The sequence below is a fragment of the Odocoileus virginianus genome, chromosome 11, assembly GCF_023699985.2.
Source record: "Odocoileus virginianus isolate 20LAN1187 ecotype Illinois chromosome 11, Ovbor_1.2, whole genome shotgun sequence".
In the NCBI taxonomy this organism is placed as follows: Eukaryota; Metazoa; Chordata; class Mammalia; order Artiodactyla; family Cervidae; genus Odocoileus; species Odocoileus virginianus.
In genome coordinates, this window is record NC_069684.1 from 69138779 (window position 1) to 69160501 (window position 21723).

A 21723-nucleotide genomic window follows, 5' to 3' on the forward strand; every position below is an offset into this window, starting at 1 on the left:
AGGTGGAAAGAACCCACAGAAGAACTATACAAAAAAGATCTTAATGATCTAGATAACCATGATGGTGTGATCACTCATCTAGAGCCAGACATCCTGGAATGCGAAGTCAAGTGGGCCTTATGAAGCATCACTATGAACAAAGCTAGTGGAGGTGATGGAATTCCAGTTGAGTTATTTCAAATCCTGAAAGATGATATTGTAAAAAAGCTGCACTCGATATGCCAGCAAATTTGGAAAACTCAACAGTGGCCACAGGACTGGAAAAGGTCAGTTTTCATTCCAATCCCAAAGAAAGGCAATGCCAAAGAATGTTCAAACTACCATACAGTTGCACTCATCTCACACACTAGCAAAGTAATGCTCAAAATTCTCCAAGAAAGGCTTCTTCAACAGTAGGTGAACCAAGAATTTTCAGATGTTCAAGCTGGATATAGGAAAGACAGAGGAACCAGAGATCAAATTGCCAACATCCATTGGATCATAGAAAAAGCAAGAGAATTCCAGAAAAACATCTACTTCTGCTTCATTGACTATGCCAAAGCCTTTGACTGTGTGGATCACAGCAAACTGGAAAAATCCTTCAAGAGATAGGAATACCTTACCTGCCTTCTGAGAAATCTGCATGCAGGTCAAGAAGCAACAGTTAGAACCAGACATGGAACAACAGACTGGTTCAAAACAGGGAAAGGAGAATCTCAAAGCTATATGTTGTCACCCTGCTTATTTAACTTCTATGCAGAGTACATCACGCAAAATGCTGGGCCGGATGAAGCACAAGCTGGAATCAAGATTGCCAGGAAAAAATATCAATAACCTCAGATATGCAGATGACATCACGCTTATGGCAAAAAGTGAAGAGGAACTAAACAGCCTCTTGCTGGAAGTGAAAGAGGAGAGTGGAAAAGCTGATTTAAAGCTCAACATTCAAAAAGCTAAGATCATGGCATCTGATCCCATCACTTCACGGCAAGCAGATGGGGGAACAATGGAAACAGTGACAGACTTTGTTTTCTTCGACTCCAAAGTCACTGCAGATGGTGACTGAAGCCATGAAATTAAAAGATGCTTGCTCCTTGGAAGAAAAGCTATGACCAACCTGGACAGCGTATTAAAAAGCAGAGACATTACTCTGCAGACAAAGGTCCATCTAGTCAAAGCTATGGTTTTTCCAGTAGTCATGTACAGATGTGAGAGTTGGACTATAAAGAAAGCTGAGCATAGTAGAATTGATTGTTTTGAACTGTGGTGTTGGAGAAGATTCTTGAGAGTCCCTTGGACAGCAAGGAGATCAAACTAATCAATCCTAAAGGAAATCAGTCCTGAATATTCATTGGAAGGACTGATGCTGAAGCTGAAACTCAATACTTCAGCCACACGATGCCAAGAAGTGACTCACTGGAAAAGGCCCTGAGGCTGGGAAAGATTGAAGGCAGGAGGAGAAGGGGATAAGAGAGAATGAGATGATTGGATGGCATCACTGACTCTATTGACATGAGTTTGAGCAAGTTCTGAGAGTTGGTGATGGACAGGGAAGCCTGGAGTGCTGCAGTTCATGGGGTTGCAAAGAGTCGGAAAGGAATGAGTGACTGAACTAAACTGATATGTAAAATAGAAAACCACATATATATGGACTTTAGAATGATGGTAATGATAACCCTATATGCAAAACAGAAAAAGAGACTCAGATGTATAGAACAGACTTGTGGACTCTGGGAGAAGGCGAGGGTGGGATGTTTCAAGAGAATAGCATTGAAACATGTATATTATCTAGGGTGAAACAGATCACCAGCCCAGGTTGGGTACATGAGACAAGTGCTCAGGCCTGGTGCACTGGGAAGACCCAGAGGGATCGGGTGGAGAGGGAGGTGGGAGGGGGGACTGGGATGGGGAATACATGTAAATCCATGGCTAATTCATTTCAATGTATGACAAAAACTACTGTAATGATGTAAAGTAATTAGCCTCCAACTAATAAAAATAAATGGAAAAAAAAAAAAAGAAAACCAACAAGGACATATTGTATGGCACAGGGAACTATATTCAATATTTTTTAACAATCTATAAAAGAAAAGAAACTAATACAGATAGATACATATCTGTATAGATAGAAACAGAGATAGGTACATATATATATATGTATGTATAACTGAACCACTTTGCTATACACCTGAAATTAACACAGCATTGTAAACCAGTTATATTCCAACTAGAATTTTTTTTAAAAATCCTCAAATCTCAGTCCTCAGGGGTAGATTCTCAGTTTTGCTCCATACACATTCAGAAGGTACTCAGCACAGTGTAGATCCTGTTAGCAACAACAATGATCCCCTCAAACTTGCTCCCTTTTTAGGCTATCCTCCTTTCCCCATCTTACTACCTTGCTCTCACAGTGCTTTCCCAGATCAGAAACTAGATACTCACAAGTCTTTGACTCATGAGAACCAAAATAAATATCAGCCAAAATAATTCCTAATAGCAGAAGCAGATGACAGCTTTTAAGACAATGAATAAACACCTTCTCTACTAAGTAGGTTCCTCTAACCATTCAAGATCCTCTGTAGCATCTAAGGGTTAGGAAAGCCTGGTATACAACTTTGTCTTATTGGAGTACACTTGAAGAAGTTAAATCAATGAGACCAACATTCCCCATAGAGTTTTATGTACAAAACAGATGGGACAAGGAGCCAAGATATGAGTGGGAGAGAGATATCAGAGGATGCAAGAGTTGGGAAAAGTGACAAATGCAAAGAATAAAAGTCTCCAAACACCCCAAGATATAAGCGTGATGGACACGGGTCCTCTCATGTACGGGGTGGTTGCTCAAGCCATTTTAACACTTCTAATAAGGAAAATGGGACCAATCATTTTGAGGATTTGGGATTCCACTCACCAGGCTTTCAGAGTCTGTTCCTGAGGAAAGGATCAGGAGACCAAAACAGATAGGAGTCCCCTTACTGTAAGGCAAAAGCCAAGAGCGACCATTACTGAGGCAGAGGCCAAGTGCATGAGGGCTTACAAAAGGACCTAACTGCCTCAAGTTGTGGACAATGGACAAGAATTTGGGGGTGTGTTGATGTTTAATCTAAATACTGAGCCCCTGAGTAACCTACATATGGAACTGTGGAGTAAAGGCAATCCATGGAAATGTACTGCTGTGAACCCAAGTCCCTATGTCCAAGATCCCAACAGTAAAGTAAACGTATCAACTTTATGTATGTGTGTGTTCACAACCTTATTTTACAAAATTAAACACAAAGACAAAATGATATTGGATATGCTAATTTTTTACTTAAAAAATGTGTACTCTGTGTCCAGAAAAGCAAAAACATTGAGTCAGAAAATCATCAATAACTCCACAATCTCAAAGCACTAAATAGTAACAAATTATCCTTTCTAGATAATTATTACCACAATTGGTGGTGTAAAAGAGATGGTAAAGGTGATTAACTGAGGTGATCTGTATTGGAATGAAGATAGCAAGAAACGTTTTCCTCTCTCTCTTGAGAAACATTGCAGTGATTACCACTCAGAGGCATCCTTTCTCTTATCTATCTGAAGCTCCAGGAGTGCAATCTCCAGGGAAAGCTTGTACACTCCCAGGGCCAATTTCACCTCCTCTGGACGTGAGAGGCACTGCAAGAGTTTCCTGCCTGCGATTACTTGCTCACAGCCTTCAGGATACTCCTAAAGGAGAAACACATGATGAGTATGCTTGAAAGACTTCTCTCTCAATTGTAGGGGGCATAGTTCATGTAGAAACAGGCAGGGTTACAGATTCAGGACAAAGACACACCCCAGGACTGGTGGATGAACACGAAAACCAGAAACACCTTGTTTCCCACCAACATCTTCCCGAGAGGAATATAACTCTGCTCTGAGGCAGCCTCCCAGAAAGCTTCTGGGAGATCAGACACTACTTCTGACCATCCGGAAATGGGACAAGAGCATATCAAATCCTCTAGAAAAGTCGGGAGTCAGTACTATCAGGCCTGAGACCCTCCACTCCAAAGAGGCTCAGTTTTCCCTGATCACAAGTGAGAGCAGGAAAACTGCATCTCCTATCTGACCAGAAGGCTTCAAAGCAAAATTGAGAGTTCCTTTGAATGACTGAATCTTGACAAGCCAGATATCTCCTTTGCTGGCAGGACAGTGCTTCGGGGTTTAATAACATAAAAACTACCATAAATTGTGTGACTCACCCACTCACACTTGGGTGCCTCTGGGTACCAGGTTCTGTCCTCTGAGCAAGTGATATTTTCTGAACCAACCAAACGATAGCCAGACTCACAGTGGATAGTAATTCTTTCAGGTTCAACATAGCTAACCTTCTCCACAGATAACCTTCCATATTCTATCATTGGTTTCAGACACAGTGCTGCAATGGAATCACAATTTTAAGCAATCTGCAGATCTAAGAAAAAACATACTAGGGTACTAAGAATGAACTGTATTTAAATGTTGCTAATTGTTTTACCTTTTTTTTAATCTTGAGGAGAAAAATAATATTCATTAGCATATTTATTGAGCATTGGGTTAGTACTTTATCAGACTTTGGGGTAGATCTTTATGTGATTATCTTATTAAAGTCTCACTATTTTATCTAAGAGAAAGTGAGATACAGAGAGCTTAAGGGACTTGCTGAAGGATATAACAATTGTAAATAGCATGACAGAATATAAAAAGGGTATGTGACCCCAAATCTTCAACTATCAAATCAGCTTGTATCTTGTATCTTGATTCCTGTAAGACAATAGATAAAAAATTTTCCCTCTTTCTTATTGCTCTCCTGTGTGCAAAGGAGACAGTGGTGGCAAACCATCCCTGAAGTTGTTGATGATGAAGTGGTATTAAACCTGTGTGCATGCATAATCAGACCTGATTTTGACCTCTTGTCCCCATAACAGCTGGAAAATTAGGAGTCCCTCACCACACAGCTACATTGTGAGCAGCTGGTGCCCTGCACTGGCTTTGATGGAAATGCTTGTGATTTCACAATGCTTGGCATTAGCCCACTAGGGCTTACATTCCAGACCAACTTTTCATGAAAATTTTGCTGCAGGCTACAGCTACGCTCAGATAGAATGTACCATTTGTAGACTATTTCTGGAATTATACAAGAAACTGGGAAATGGGGCTGCCTCACAAAGGCTGAATTTTGTACCTGGGAGAAAGAAGGGGAGATTAATGTTCTTTTCTCTGAGCTTTTTGCTTTGGATACCATCAGACTATAGTGATTATTTAAATAAATCAAATCAAATGGGTTTTTTGTTTGTTTGTTTGTTTGTTTGTTTTGCTGCCTCTCACAGGGAAAAAACTGTGCTCTCAATCCTTTGATGATAGCCCCACTCCCGCCCCTAAAATGAAGAGGGAGCCAGAGTTACCTTTACACTGAGGGGTTGCAGGTGACCATCCTGAAGAAGTGCAGGAGAGTCTGTTCGCTCCAACCAGGGTGTACCCTTCATCACATTCATATTCAGCTTCACGTTCAAATTCAAAGTATTTAGAGACTATGTTACGTTGTCCATGGGCAATGACAGGAGGGGATTCGCAATCTTGAGGTGAGACACAAAAGTGAAAAGAGGTCGGCATGTAGAATGCATATAATAACACTTCCTAGAACCTGTGTGGCAAAGGAGGTTTCTGTCTGTCCTTCTGTCTTCTCGGCCCATCCAATCATTCAGCAAACTCAAGACTCGAGCTGCCTTCTTGAAGTCCTGAGGCTGGGGAACCATAGAAAGGTTACAATGGACGGATAAGCACTTAGGATTTGCTTCCTTTTTTCGAAAATTCACTAAACTTGACACTATTTAGGAGCCATTTTGGCAGGAAGACAGAATTCAGTCAAAGCCACACTGTACTGGTGTCACACTCCACTGCTTTTGTGCTAAATGCATAGGTGTGTATCTGGGAGAAACTAAAGATGCAAGATGAATCCACAATCTCTGACTCATTGCTCCCAATAAAACCAGTCCACCCATCCTCCCAAGAATATACTCACTGTCCTCTAAAATGGTTCAGAAAGAGCTTATAGAAAGAATAAAAATGATGGCTTGCATGCTGAAACAATAGACATGACACGGTGCTGAGCACCTGTGTGAAAGGGAACACTGTCAGGACCCACACACACTGCATGAGAAGTTTAGATAAAACAGGTCATTGGAAATGCCTTCCCTGGTGGTTCAGATGGTAAAGAATCTGCCTGCAGTGAGGGAGACCCAGGTTTGATCCCTGGATCAGGAAGATTCTCTGGGGAATGGAATGGAAACACACCCCAGCATTCTTGCCTGGAGAATTCCATGGATAAAGAAGGCTGGTGGGCTGCCTGGTGGGGTCACAGAGAGTCAGTCACGACTGAGCAATACTTGACACTTCTGGAAATGTCAGTAAAATATTAAACTGATGGATGATAGCATCTGTAGTACTATCCTAAGATGTCTCCTTGAGGCATGGAAAATGTGATGCCAACAATGAGGTTCAAATGCTGGAGTTGCTGTGGCAAGTGGTAGAGAGAGTGATTAAGTGATTCAGAAGAGTGAGTATGCTGGAGTAGATGTGCCACACACATGCAGGAAACTCCATCAAGTGATTATGTTGTCTGGGAAGACCTGGAAGATACATTTACCAAGGACAGAAGGAATATCAAAATGAGAGGAGCATCTGAATCAGAGACCAGAGCTAATGATGGGAAAGCTGTTAAAGAACAAGTTTCACTCTTAACAATATAGTCTGAGAGGTGCTCATTGGCTTTAGAAGCTAAGTAAATGTAATCATCATAAGGAGTGGCAAGTTAGAGATACAACCACAGTGAGATTAGGAAGATGGTTAATAGAACATGACATTCCTAAGAGTGAAAACAGATGAGCAGCCAACTGGATACAACTCAATCTGTACTGGAAAGAAATAAAGGATGGGTGACCAGGAGGCTGATGACCTTCAGTCCATTAAAAAGTTATAATATGTTACTCAGTTTCTGTTTTGTGGTTACTCACTCAGTCATGTCCGACTCTCTGCAACTCCATAGACTGTAGCCCACCAGGCTCCTCTGTCCATGGAATTCTCCAGGCAAGAATACTGGAGTGGGTTGCCATGCCCTCCTCCAGGGGATCTTTCCCACCCAGGGATCAAATCAAGGTCTCTCACAATGCAGGCAGATTCTCTACCATCTGAGACACCAGGGAAGCCCCTCTGAGTTTTTGTATCTGTGCTATTCATGTTGTCAGGTCTGGAGATCACTAAGCAAAGACAAAATTTCCAAGAGTAAGGATACAACACCTTGAGACATATGCACGGTAATAGTTCCCAGTCTTCCAAGAGGACCTGTGTCTATTTTCATAGGTAACTGTGCACAGATGAGAGGTGCACAATAATCCAAGAATTACTGAAAACAGCTTGAGTTAGCATAGATACCTGGAACCATCAAGGTTCCCTTATTAAGCCACTTGCTGGGAATTTCCATTATCTTTGAAAGTGTAAGCTCGATAGACAAAATTGGTCATTGGCACAATCCCTAATGGGTCCTTGGCCTCTGGGATAAGACCATTCTATCCAAGAAGACAAGTAGAAGTCATTGATATGACCTAAACCCTCCCCTTGGAGGCAAAGAAGATAAGTCCTTTTAAATATCATGTACTAATAGTTGGGGGAAAGGGGAAATATGTGCCACTCTTAAAGAACTAAAGATGCAAGAGTGGTCATCATATCCCTGTGTACTTCATAAGTCTGTCTACTATGAAAAATTAGGATTCTGGAGAATTACAGTAGACTACTAAAAACGCAACAGCTGTACCACACGTGGTATCTTTGCTAGAGCGGATTAACATGTCTTCTGGTAGCTGAGGCCACTGATTCAGCACAGGCCTTCTTTTCCAGCCCTGTCAGAAAAGAGCATCACAAGCAGTTTGCATACATATGGAAAGGTCAAGATCATCCATCTGCATTTTTAGTCCTTGGCTGTGATAACACTTCTGTCCCTTTCATAACAGAGTCTGAAGGTATCATGACCATGCAGACATCCATAGAATAGCACATTGACGCAGAACATCAATGGCATCATGTTAATTGCATTGAATAAGCAAGAAATAGATGGCATGATGATGTTCCAGAGTATGGAATGTAGAGAAGGAAGAAAAGAAGTAAACTCTGAAAGGCAGGTTCAAATAGATTTCAGCCGGTCTTATACTGTAGTGAAGTCGTTCAGTCGTGTCCAACTCGTTGCCACCCCATAGACTGCAGCCTGCCAGGCTCCTCTTTCCATGGGATTTTCCAGGCAGGAGTACTGGAGTGGGTTGCCATTTCCTTCTCCAGGGGATCTTCCTGACCCAGGGATTGAGCCCAGGCCTCCCGCACTGCAGGCAGACTCTTTACCATCTGAGCCACCAGTAGGTGAAACCAGAAAGAAAGGAAGGAAAAAGAATAAATATCAAGAAAAAAAAGGTAATAATTCAAACGTCTAGCTTGTCTATTAGTTGTGGCCTATTTTCACTGATTCAGAAAAGGGAGGGAAACCAGCAAGGTCAAAACAATGTGAACAAACAACTGGGGGAAAAGAGAAAACTGGACTAAGGAGCAGTATTTTTTAACAAACTTATCTACTTAAAAAGCACTCAGTAAATACACACTTTTAACCTAGTGTGTTTTTTGTTTTGTTTTGTTTCCTTTTTCCAACTAAATGATGCTGCAGTAAAGGATTTTCACTGCAAGTTCATTTGCTGTGTTCAAATGATGCAAACAATTTAGGGGTAAAAAGTAGAACACATAAAAACATCAGAATCAAAAAAATCACCACCATTACACATTTTTTTTTAATTCTAAACTTACATTTTAAAATCAAATTATGAAAAAAGCATGGAAGGGAATGAACAATGATATATTGTCCCTTTCTTGATGGAAAATATGTTACTAGTATGTATCCCCTGTGAAGTTCATTGTTCTAATTTCCATTATCCAAGGAAGAATTCTGTCCTTGAGGATACCCAAAACCCTATTATGCTATGGTATTAGCAGCATCCTTGACACTGGGACAAAAGCCAAGCTTTTTCTGTGTTCAGGTAATTGATCTACAAACACACAATAATAGGGTCATTACATTATTACCAGGTGTCCTGAGAGGGTGCCCACATGTTTCAACCAATGGGTCCTGAGATCAACATACATACAACTGAGCAGGGTATGGGAACTTCTAGGTAAAAAGGTGCCAAAGTATAAGAAAAATTTCTAGTAATGGACCTTTCTGCAGTCCACACACACTTCAGACGAATTAAGAGTAAATTTCTAAGAGAATAAATCAAATCTAAATTTGATAATTTCATCTGCTTCTAGATTGCTCTTCTTTCCTACTGCTCCAACACTTAAACTGTAAAAATGTAAGGAGGAGAAAAGTGACACTTATCTCAAGATCTGATTTTCTCTCCGTTCATTCATTTAGCACATAGAGACTGAGAGCTACGGGGTGCTGGGCTGTGCACCCCTCCCTGCCTTTAATAAGTCAGCAGTTGGCTTTAGTGAGAATAAGACAGGAGCTAGAGAATTTGTGCCAGCTTTATTTAACATCTTCCTTTTTTAAACTGTGGATTCAGATCTGACCATATGATTGCATAGTTATAAGCATTTTTTCTTCTGCATGAAATTGATCAGGATCTTGTGGGGCTTCTGGGCAGGGAAGCCCTTTTGTTCCTGGTTGCTTGTAGGGAACACACCTCCAACCACCATGACCTTCCCTGAGTTCCAAAGGGCAGATTCGAACAAGTACTAATCTGGGAAATGGCAACCCATTCCAGTATTCCTACCAGGAGAATACCATGGACAGAGGAGTCTGGCTGGCTACAGTCCACGGGGTTGCAGAGAGTCAGACACGATTAAGCATGGACAGACTAATCTGGGAAGGGAATGGATACAAAGGCAAGGATTCAGTTCAGTTCATTTCAGTCACTCAGTCGTGTCCAACTCTTTGTGACCCCATGGACTGCGCACGCCAGGCCTCCATGTCCATCACCAATTCTGGGAGCTTGCTCAAACTCATGCCCACTGAGTCAGTGATGCCATCCAACCATCTCATGCTCTGTCGTCCACTTCCCTCCTGCCTTCAATCTTTCTCAGCATAAGAGTGTTTTCAAGTGAGTCGTTCTAAGCATCAGGTGGCCAAAGTATTGGAGTTTCAACTTCAGCATCAGTCCTGCCAATGAATATTCAGGACTGATTTCCTTTAGGATGGACTGGTTTGATCTCCTAGCAGTTCAAGGGACTCTCAAGAGTCTTCTCCAACACCACAGTTCTAAAACATCAATTCTTCGTCTCTCAACTTTCCTTATAGTCCAACTCTCACATCCATACATGACTAATGGAAAAACCATAGCTTTGACTAGATGGACCTTTTTCAGCAAAGTAACGTCCCTGCTTTTTAATATGCTGTCTAAGTTGTCATAGCTTTTCTTCCAAGGAGTAAACATCTTTTAATTTCATGGCCACAGTCACCATCTGCAGTGACTTTGGAGCCCAAAAAAATAAAGTCTGTCACTGTTTCCACTTTCCCCCATCTATTTGACATGAAGTGATGGGACTGGATGCAATGATCTTAGTTTTTTTAACATTGAGTTTTAAGCCACATTTTTCACTCTCCTCTTTCACTTTCATCAAGAGGCTCTTCAGTTCTTTTTCACTCTCTGGAGAGTGAGGAGAAGGGAACGACAGAGAATGAGATGTGGTGGCATCACCGACTCAATGGATATGATTTTGGGTAAGCTCCAGGAGCTGGTGATGGACAGGGAAGCCTGGCATACTTCAGTCCAGCAGGTCACAGAGTTGGACACAACTGAGCAACTGAACTGAACTGAGCCATTTCAATTTCCAAGAGAGGAGAATCACCCAGAATATATGAGTTCTTTCACTTCACATTAAAGTTTTCCTAAAGTATCTACTATTATGATACTTCCAAAGTAAAATACTTTAGTATCCCTGCCTTAGATACAACTGAGTCACTCTATGATATTAAGAAAGTTCACAAAGCCTAAATAACATGATATCATTCTGGAGCCTTAGAAATTAATTTTGGCAAAGGATGACAAGGTGGCATTTTGGGACTCCAGATTCCCACTCCTTGGCATGTAATCCTTTGTATCATCAGAACTGGGAAATATCCCATATCACATGAATAGGAGACACAGTCTCCATGGAAATAGAGCCACTAGTGAAATCTCTTCTCGGTTGAGTGATTTTGCCATTCTGTGAAAATGCTCTACTTTAAATGCTCTGATAGATGATATAAGAAAAATGTATGTACATTTTAATACTCTTAGAATTTCATTCTTTAGAAGAAATCCCATGGCAGAGGAATAACCATGTTTTTATTGGCATATTTCCATTTACAAACTAAATTGCATATCTGCAATTACAACCAGCACTACCATATTGTCACCCTGCTTATTTAACTTATATGCAGAGTACATCATAAGAAATGCTGGACTGGAGGAAACATAAGCTGGAATCAAGATTTCTGGGAGAAATATCAATAACCTCAGATATGCAGATGACACCACCCTTATGACAGAAAGCAAAGAACTGGAGAGCCTCTTGATGAAAGTGAAAGAGGAAAGTGAAAAAGTTGGCTTAAAATTCAACATTCAGAAAACTAATATCATGGCATCTGGTCCCATCACATCATGGCAAATAGATGGGCAAACAGTGGAAACAGTGAGAGACTTTATTTTGGGGGGCTCCAAAATCACTGCAGATGGTGACTGCAGCCATGAAATTAAAAGACACTTGCTCCTTGGAAGAAAAGTTATGACCAACCTCGACAGCTTATTAAAAAGCAGAGACATTACTTTGCTGAAAAAGGTCCATGTAGTCAAAGCTATGGTTTTTCCAGTAGTCATGTACAGATGTGAGAGTTGGACTATAAAGAAAGCTGAGCGCCAAAGAATTGATGCTTTTGAACTGTGGTCTTGGAGAAGACTCTTGAGAGTCCCTTTGACTGCAAGGAGATCCAACCAGTCAATCCTAAAGGAAATCACTCCTGAATATTCATTGGAAACACTGATGCTGAAGCCGAAACTCCAGTACTTTGGCCACCTGATGCAAAGAACTGATTCATTGGAAAAGACCCTGATGCTGGGAAAGATTGAAGGCAGGAGGAGAAGGGGACGACAGATGAGATGCTTGGATGGCATTACTGACTCAATAGACATGAGTTTGAGTAAACTCCAGGAGTTGGTGATGGGCAGGGAGGCCTGGCGTGCTGCAGTCAATGGGGTTACAAAAAGAATCGGACACAACTGAATGACTGAACTGAACTGAACTGAACCCTAGTGGGGCCTGCAGATCCTTGCAATGCCTTTCGGTGTTCATCAGTTAGCAACAATTATACCCTAATTTGCAATGCAAGATCTTTCAGTTTATAATGCTTTTAGTTTACACAGTGCTTTGTAATTTTACTCTAATAAGCTCACTCATTATTTTCAATGATATAAAAGTTTACTTTCTGGATGGCAAAAACTTTCTACACAAACTTGATCAAATAGAAAAATAATGAACCTTAGATAATAATTAATTCTTTAAGAATTTTAGGTTTAGCCACTGAAATATAGCCACTTAATATAAAAATTAAAATGTTTCTCTTGTGGCTATATCAGCGCCTCAAGGGTTTGCAATATTTTGCTTTCCACTAATTATGGCCTATATCAAAAGGACTAAAATTATTTAATCATTAATTATTTAATATTGAAATTAATATAACTTTTGTTTGGCTCTATTTAATGAACTCTTAATGAGAAATTCTTCCCCGTGCCTTAATTTAAACTTTCCCCTCTTCCTTATCACCTCTGTACTCACCACACAGGCCAGGCGGGTAGTACAGCAGAGACAGGAGCCCAAGGAGACGCAGCGCGGGGAAAATTCTCTGCAGCGTGGGCGGCATGGCAAAGAAGCTCAGAGACACAGCCCTGAGATCCAGTGTTCTCAGACCCTGAGTCAGGCTGAAGTGAGAGCTCTGTCGGTGGTGAGTTGGTGCCTGACTCACGGAACTCAGGCTGGGGAAGTCCGCTGCTCTGAGTTACTAAAGGGAAGAAGCAGAATTGAGGAGACCAAGTGCTGGACAAGACTTGAGGGGAGCAATCCAATAGAGCTCAAGTCTTAGGGAGAACGACCACAGTGAGAGCTCTCTAGGGGTCTATGGGGATTTACAATTGCAACCCCATGACTTTCTCACTGTTGTGGGGAGCACCTGTTGGCTTATCTACCCATAAACATCATTTCTCTTTGAGGAATCAAGAAAAGCTAGGCAAATGATAGTGAGCCACTTCCTTCATGGAACAGGGTGAGATGCCAAGGTGTGTTCTATGCCATCCCTCAGTGGTATGAAATCTTCATTCACTAGTGTGTATTCTCAATAGGAAGATGGGGTGAAAAACAGATTTATAAAGTCTCTTCCTAAATATTTCACAAGACTAATTGGAATAAAGCTTATAATTGTGAAAAGACAAATATACAGTCCAAACAACAATTAGTCCTCAATTTTTGAGTTTCCTTGAGTATCTTTGGCACCAAATTAATCAACTTTGGGGTTACACTGGTCAAAAAGCAAAAGGAAACTTCTCAGAGTAGTTTTTTTATAGCACAAATAAAAGAAAATTAAATGATAAAGAATTAAGCATTATAAATGGGCATGACAATTTCAAGAATTTCTGCATGTCACTAGATAAAGACCTTCCAGCCCAGCAATATATCTCTGACAAAAGCACTAGATGATAAGTTGTAAAGGGCTTTTTTTGTTAACCCCAGGAATAGTTAAGACTGACCTATTAAAAAAGGAGTCTTTCACTCATAATTTCTTTTTCCAGCATCTGCAAAGGACACAGGTGAAGTTATCAACCTGAATTTCATGTTGGTCCCTGGACCATGTGCTTGAAGATACTTAGATATGTTTGAAGATGCATAGATATTCATTCACAGAACATGGTGAACACTGGAAAATGTCCCCAGATGAACTTCACTATTCAGTTGAACTGTAAAGAGTGCAAAAATAGTCATATAACAATCAAGCTGCTTAGCTCTCAAAAATAAAGAGGAACATTCCCCAGAAATAAATGGGTAAGCTCCTCTAAAATACTGATGACAGCACAATTAATTAAGTGGAACTAAATGAAATCTAAGTATGCCAGATATGTCAGATAAAATAGTTTAAATAATTTAACAGGAGGTTGTTATTTTTTCAGAAAAGTTTCTGCTTATTAATCATATTCCAAACTTTTACATAAGTCATTGCAGTTAATTTCTTAAAGCAATACTGTAACACAGATGGTATAGCCACATTTTACAAATGAGGAAATTGATTCAGGAAGACTGAGTATACTTTCTAAAGCCTTTCTCATCAGTGGCCAAGTCAGATTCTGAACCCAAGACTATCTTAAATCCCCAGGCCTTTTCACTATGCCAAACTATTTTCTATCTAATGGAATTAGACTACAAAGTTTTCTTGCACAGAATCTAGTACCTATCATTTAGAAGAATATGTCTAGGAGTCCTCTGTTTCTACTATGGTGGGAAAGACCCCAGACTGCCCTTCTCTCAGGAGACCAGATCCCTATACGACCTACCAAGAATTAATGCTCAAATAGGACCCAGTAACAGGCCTCAGGGGCTTCTCTTGTGGCTCAGCTGGTAAGGAATCTGCCCACAATGCAGGAGACCTGGGTTCGATCCCTGGGTTGGGAAGATCCCCTGGAGAAGGGGAAGGCTACCCACTCCAGTATTCTGGCCTGGAGAATTCCATGGACTGTATAGTCCATGGGGTAGCAAAGATTTGGACAGGACTAAGTGACTTTTACTTTCACTTTCAAAGGCCTCAGGGGCTTCTCGGGTGCCTCAGTGGTAAAGAATTGGCCTGCAGAGCAGGAAATGTGAGTTTGATCCCTGGGTTGGGAAGACACCGTGGAGACAGAAATGGTAACCCACTCCAGTTTTCTTGCCAGTTTTCTCCGCTTGGACTGAGGAGCCTGGAGGTCTATAGTCCATGGATACAAAAGAGTCAGACACAGCTTAGCAACTGTATCTCTGATCCTGCTCATGATACCAACTGTCTCTCTGCATTTCACCGTGCATACTGTTCGCTGAACCCAGGGTAGGCAAGGCTCCAGCTAAGAGGCGGGAAGAAGACCGGAGGAGCCAGTAGGACCTGCAGACATGCTAATTCTCCCCTGGCAACAGCCGTAGCAAAGCCTAACACAACACAGCCTCTCTCCTGCGGGCACAGCGGCCAGCAGTATTCTCTCCCGGCCGACACAGCAGCCGTAGCAGTAGACTCGCTATATTCTCTCCTCTAGTGGCTGACCCAATGGACACAGACATGAAGCAGCAGTAAGCTGCCGCTTTCTAGGTGGAGCTCACACACCCAACAGCACAAAGTAGCTCGTGACCAAGTGAGTACCTCGTGATGCTCATGCGCAGTGTTGTAAGTGAGCTCAGCTGGTACATAGTCATTATTTACAAAACAAAGGGCGAGAGAGCCTGACCACTGCCATCTTGGCTAACTTGCTTTCTCCCCACACTCCACCCCTTCAGGGTCTCTCGCCTCACATTCTATGTGCAGTCCATCTTCTGTGATATTCCCTTGGCAAGTAACACTGACCCTTGGATTTACATCTTGCAACAGCATTAGCTACAATGAACAGTTACATCCCCAATACACAGCAAAGCCCAATCACCGGGAGCTCATGTTGCAGTTCTAGCCCTCGTGGGGCTAGAAGAGCCACCCACTGCATATAGAGTGCCTCTGCCTTCCATAGCCAAGTCCAATCCACTATCTCACCCTGTGAGACTGCGTAAAATCCTCCGCAGGGGCAACTCCATCCCTGCGGGATTTCTCACTAAGGACCTGCAGACCCCCCACAGGCACCAGGCCCATCCGTTCAAGGAGGGGATTTTTGTGGCATTCACAGCCCACTCGCATGATTACACTCTTCTAAATCTGAGGACACAGCCTTTACAGTACACTTTGCACAAATCCACCCACATGCATAACCGCGTCACCCAGGTGGGACCCCTGCAAGCTCAGGCCCCCTTCGGGGGTCTTCACACTTTCACAATGGTGTCTTGCATGCCATCCCTCTACTTCTCTCAGTAGGACCTGGAAACCCTCCACAGGTGCTGGGTCTACCCCTGCGTCCCAAAGTCGCAAAAGCCATGCTGCCAAAGGTTCCCGGTGCGTTTGCTGAAACTTCTTACCTGAGTTGACCAACTCCTCCTGAGTATATGGTCGATATGTGGTGAACTCAGTCGCCTTGGGGGACCCTTGAGGGTGTCCTCCCTGGGCCATAGGCTGCTCACACTTCACTTTCTGCTATACTACCCATAACATTCATCATCACCATCACTTACCACCTCGCAGTCAGAGATGCTGGGCTCTTCAGGACCACAAGGTTCTTGCTGTAATGCCAATGTGCATTGCTCTAGTTCTTCCAAGCATCTCTGCACATTGAGCACCGGTGCAGCATCGCCTACAGCGCGATCCATATTCGCCTTCAGGATAGTCAGGAAAATCCACCCCACAGTGTCAGCAGCAGTCCAAGACACCTTATTCAGCAAACAGGAACTCTCTGCCTGTAACGCCTGTAGTGCCTGTAACCAGTTCACCGCTTCCCAGTCTTCCACCGGAGCTGAAGCCAGGAGGATCACCGTCACAAAGTACCACACACTATATGGTGGCCACTGGCTTCCTCCTTTCGGTGGAACCTCAGGCTCCCCCACCCACTGTGTATCCTGCCAACTCTTCTTCTGAGGAGCATCAGGCCCCTCTGTCGGCTGGGTATCCTGCAGGCCATGCCAATTGTATTGCTCTTCATCCTATTCACAGTGCCAGCTATCTTGCTGTTCACACTGTCCGCACTGTTCGCTGAAACCAGGGGAGGCAAGGCTCCAGCCAAGAGGCTGGAAGAAGATTGGAGGGGTTGGCAGGAGCTGCAGACACGTTTATTCCCTACAGGCAAAGCCAAACACATAGCAAAGCCTAGCACATAGCAAAGCCTAGCACAACACAGCCTCTCTCCTGCTGGCATAGCGGCCGTGACAGTATTCTCTCCCGGCTGATGCAGCAGCATAGCAGTAGACTCGCTACATTCTCCCCTCTCGTGGCTGGCCCAATGGACACAGCCGTGACGCAGCAGTAAGGCCGCCTCCTTCTAGGTGGAGCTCACTATCCCTACAGCCCAAAGTAGCTGTGGCGAGTACCTCCTGACGCGTACATGCGCAGTGCTATAAGTGAGCTCAGCTGTCACATAGTGGTTATTCACAAAATGAGGGGGAGACAGCCTGACCATGCCATCTCGGCTAATTTTCTCTGTCCCCACAGCAACTAAACAACAAACCACAGGCCTCAGTCTCCACATATGCTTAAAGAAGGGTTTGGAAGTAGAATGGGATCTAATATTTTTAGTTCAGAAATTCTAAGTTTATGCAAAAGAGTGAAGAAAATATTTTTATTTTCTTAAATAAAGGGTAGGAAGGACAGGAACAGGTCTTAAAAAAATGTTTTAAGCCCAACTCTCCATGAAAAGGTCACCTCAACACCTGCTAAATTAACAAAATATATGAATGAACAAGAATTTGCTATTTGCCTTAGTCTGACAACAAGCAGTTCTTGAGATAGGATTTGAGTGCAATAAATGTATCTGATAGGTAATTCTAGAAAGCATCATTAAAGGAATGGAGATGTAAAAATGGAAGGGAAGAAAAGGAATACAGCTTGCATTGGTGAACAGGCAGGTTCTGGGAGGGATTGAAGTAGGGAGTAGAGGGTGTAGGGAGGGATGCAATTTGGTATAGCCACTTTGGAAAACTGCTGAACAAATACATACATATCTCTTATGATCCAGCAGTTCCATCCTTAGGTATTTGTGCAACAAGAACACATATGTTCAGCAAAAGACACATGAAGAAATGTTCATAGCCAAGAAAATTGAAAATAAATGTCCATTAAAAATAGAACAAATGTGTAAATTGTGATATAATCATACAACAGTGAAATACTTAATAGAAATGGAAATGAATGAACCTTAACTGCATACAACATAGATGAATCTCACAAATACAATATTTAGTGGGAAAAGTCATGAAAGAAAGAATGCACAATATATTATTCCATTTCTGTAAAGTTAAATAACATAAAACCAATCTGTGCTGCTAAAAGTGAGAAAAGTGGAATCCTTGGTGGGGATAGAGTGGTGAGTTAGTAACTAACAAGTGGGCAACAAAGGACTTCTGTACTTTCAGCATTTTTTTCCCCTTTGGTTTCTAGTTACAGAAATGTGTTATTTTGAGAATCCAAAAAGTTTTGTGCCCTATTCTCTTGATAAAGAGTAGGTAGATTTTGGATATGTTGAGATATGGAGTGAAAGCATTCAAGCAAAAGTAACTGCATAAACACCTTTTGAAGTTCCTGGCTTGCATTCTTTCTGAGGTACAAAAAAAAACGAACTTACTTGCAGACATTTGTGGATTTTTTTACTAGAGATGTGTCATCTTCCATATGACATAAGAACCAAGATGATTTGTGAACCCATGAGTAGTCATTAGTTAAATCCATTTCATCTGGTCAAGGTCATTTTTAAATTTGTATTTATTTTTAATTGAAGGATGATCACAACATTGTGTTGGTTTCTGCCATGCATCAACATGAATCAGCCATAGGTATAAAGGAGGTCGTTTCAATTGTTACAACAGAAGACTTGCATGTCCTCCAAGCAGCATGTAGCCAAAACAATCAGATGTTTGCCTGTTGTTTTCTAGGGACGTGGAGTCAGTTACATCTGGTTGGACCTACGCTGCTTGACACTGGATAGGACCACTGACCCTCCAACTGGGCAGGCACCAGTGTCCACATGATGACATTTTGAACATGCAGAGGCCCTTAGCTTAGGTGTACCTGTGTAATGACAATTACTATGCCTTTTCCCAATCGCCTTTCCCCACACTCCACACGCTCCCTGTGCCTCATCCCTCCCAGCTTCTCCATTCTTTATTTCATAAATACCCAAGCCCTGTGCCTTCAGGGAGGTGAGTTTGAGATGTGTTCTCCCTGTAAGCTTTGGTTTGCTGTGCATGGAACAACAGACATGGCACAGTAACAACAACAGAAACAATGTGATATTTGAAAAATGCTTATTTAACCAGCCAGTGCTTCAAGTCCAGAAGATTAAATATTTGGATCACAAAATTCTAGATAATCTAAAGTCGCACATTTTCAGTAGCAATCATCATAATCCCAGCTCTCCAAGCCAAGACGTTTATTACGAGTGATGGTGCTTAAGGAACAGTACATTTGTTGACCAGACACTCTGTACATTGATCTAAAGGCAAAAATAACCGTTTTCTTTCCTATTTTTAAGGCAATGTCTTAGTGATGTTCTTAAACTTGACTGTCTCTTCCAGTTGTTTAAGAGGAGCTCCTATCAGGCAGCAAGTGTGAATGGGGGCTGATTGTCACAGTTTAAAGCTGCCACCTCAGGATGATTTTCAAAAAAGGTTCCCTCTACCCTGAAGGCTTTGCATGTGACTGGGATCAGCTCTAGCTCCAGGGCCCGGAGGTCTCCCGCTGCCCAAGGCCTGCAGAAGAGGTGCATTGGGGGCCACACAGCTGAGGATAGCCAAGCACCTAGAATACTGCTGCCGTCAGGGCAAGGCCCAGGTCCGCGGGCGGGGGGCGGTTTAGTCACTTAGTCGTGTCCGACTCTTGCGACCCCATGGACTGTAGCCTGCCAGGCTCCTCTGTCCATGGGATTCTGCAGGCAAGAATACTGGAAGGGGCTGCCATTTCCTTCTCCAGGGAGATCTTCCCGACCCAGGAATCGAACCTGGGTCTCCTACACTGCAGGCAGTCTTTACCAACTGGGCTACGAGGGAAGCAAAGGTACAGGGCATCTGTCTAATTCCAAGCCCCGACCTACAAAAATGTGCATATTCTACTTAAAGAAACGGCTGGAAGAATTGGCGGGCTGGCCAGGGTATCCTTCAATAAAAAACATCTGGTCCTTAAAGACAATTTATGCAGCTCTAGGGTCGTTTTCACATCCTGCAGGCTTGGGAGACACTGCCTGAAGTGTCTGCCTGTGTGCACTTGCTCTCAGACTTCCTAAAAGTGATTTAAAGAAAAGAGGAGACAAAGGGGTCAGGATGATTTAAGAGGCATTACTGATAAATGTGAGCTTGTCCAGTGGATGGATAGATGAGTAGGATATCAAGAAAGATTGCATCCTAGCAAACGTGACCATTCAGGCCAAGCCCAAACGTGTTCTGAGCAGCAGCCAAGCAGAAGTGAAGAAGAAAAGATGCAGAGATGCAAAGGAGACCTAGAGCACCCCTGAAAGGACAACTGAGAAATAATTCTAACGACCAATAAGGAATGGAGCAAGCAGCGTTTATTGTATAAAATGTAGAGCCAAGGGGAAGGATACCTGGGACTATGGGAACCCACCAAATCTAGCAGGGAAAGTTGCCTCTGCCAGCTCACCACAGCGCTTCAAGGTGGAAAGTGGTGGTAATTTTGGTGAGTTGTTTATACATCCTGACAAAGTCAGGTCTCACCCGTGCTGGCTGGGATAAATGCTTTGGGAAAGGCACAATTTTTAAGGTTTGAAAGCACAAGGACACACAATTGTGCAATTTACCCAGTGACATGTGGGCACAGTTGGGTGCCAGGTTGTATTCTCTGAGCAAGTGATACTCTGGGGACCGACCAAACTAAACCCAGGGTTACAATGGACGGTGACATTCTCAGATGCAACATACTTTTCCTTATCCACGGACAGCTTTCCATTTTCTACTTCTGGTTTCAAACACGTAACTGTAAGGGAAACATATTTTTGAGCACACTGTTTCTCAATAAAAGGCAATATAACAGCATTTCACAATCAGAATGATGAGAAAGTCTGTTCATAAGTTATACTCAGGTCTTGCAAGTTGTTCTATATTTCATTTTCATAATACAATAGTATTATAATAGCAATAATACAAGTTACAGTAGTAATAATTAACATTTGTTGAGCAAGTCCTTTTGCCAGTCACGAGCTAAATCCTTTACATGCCTTATCTCATTTAATTCCCACTACAACTCTGATCAGATACTACAAAGAAACTGTAAAACAATTTCCTCAGTGTCACATCACTTTTAGGCAGCAGAAACTTTGCTCTTAGTTGCTACACACCCCCAGCCTTGATTTACATATGGTCTTAGGTATGTACTTTTCACTTTTCAGGCCTCATAATCTTCCTGGGTTAAATGAAATTATTAGCAAAATCACAAAAATACCATGGACATTGAAGGCAAGCCCATTCTTGACTCATCTTGTTACTGCAAGTTGACCAACCAGGAGCACCACCAGGTCATTGAAAATGGAAGGTTATGGGAAAACGGTAGCCATTATGATGGTCTGTGAAGATTTCTAACTCTTCATGATTGGGGAAGAGCCGAATCATTGGAAAAGACCCTGATGATGGGAAAGATGGAAGGCAAAAGGAGAAATGGGAGGCAGAGGATGAGATGGCTGGATGGCGTCACTGACTCGATGGACGTGAGTTTGAGCAAGCTCCGGGAGATGGTGAAGGACAGGGAAGCCTGGAGTGCTGCAGTTCATGCTCACTCAGTCATGGCCGACTCTTTGCGACCGCATGGATTGTAGCCGCCAGGTTCCTCTGTCTGTGGGATTTCCCAGGGAAGAATACTGGAGTGGGTTTCCATTT

General features: G+C 42.5%; 1 protein-coding gene across 1 annotated transcript in view; it reads right to left on the reverse strand.

Moving 5' to 3' along the window:
• Positions 1-3268: 3268 nt before the first annotated feature.
• Positions 3269-21723, reverse strand: part of LOC110151195 (C4b-binding protein alpha chain-like) — a 62096-nt gene continuing 43641 nt past the window's right edge. The window contains exons 11-17 of the mRNA XM_070473757.1: positions 20619-20827; positions 16369-16833; positions 15800-15952; positions 12826-13045; positions 5382-5552; positions 4200-4375; positions 3269-3684 (exon numbers count right to left, since the gene is read on the reverse strand). Of these exons, the coding sequence (XP_070329858.1) occupies positions 3520-3684; positions 4200-4375; positions 5382-5552; positions 12826-13045; positions 15800-15952; positions 16369-16833; positions 20619-20827 (1559 nt within the window). The 3' untranslated portion in view covers positions 3269-3519. The remainder of the gene's footprint in view (positions 3685-4199; positions 4376-5381; positions 5553-12825; positions 13046-15799; positions 15953-16368; positions 16834-20618; positions 20828-21723) is intronic.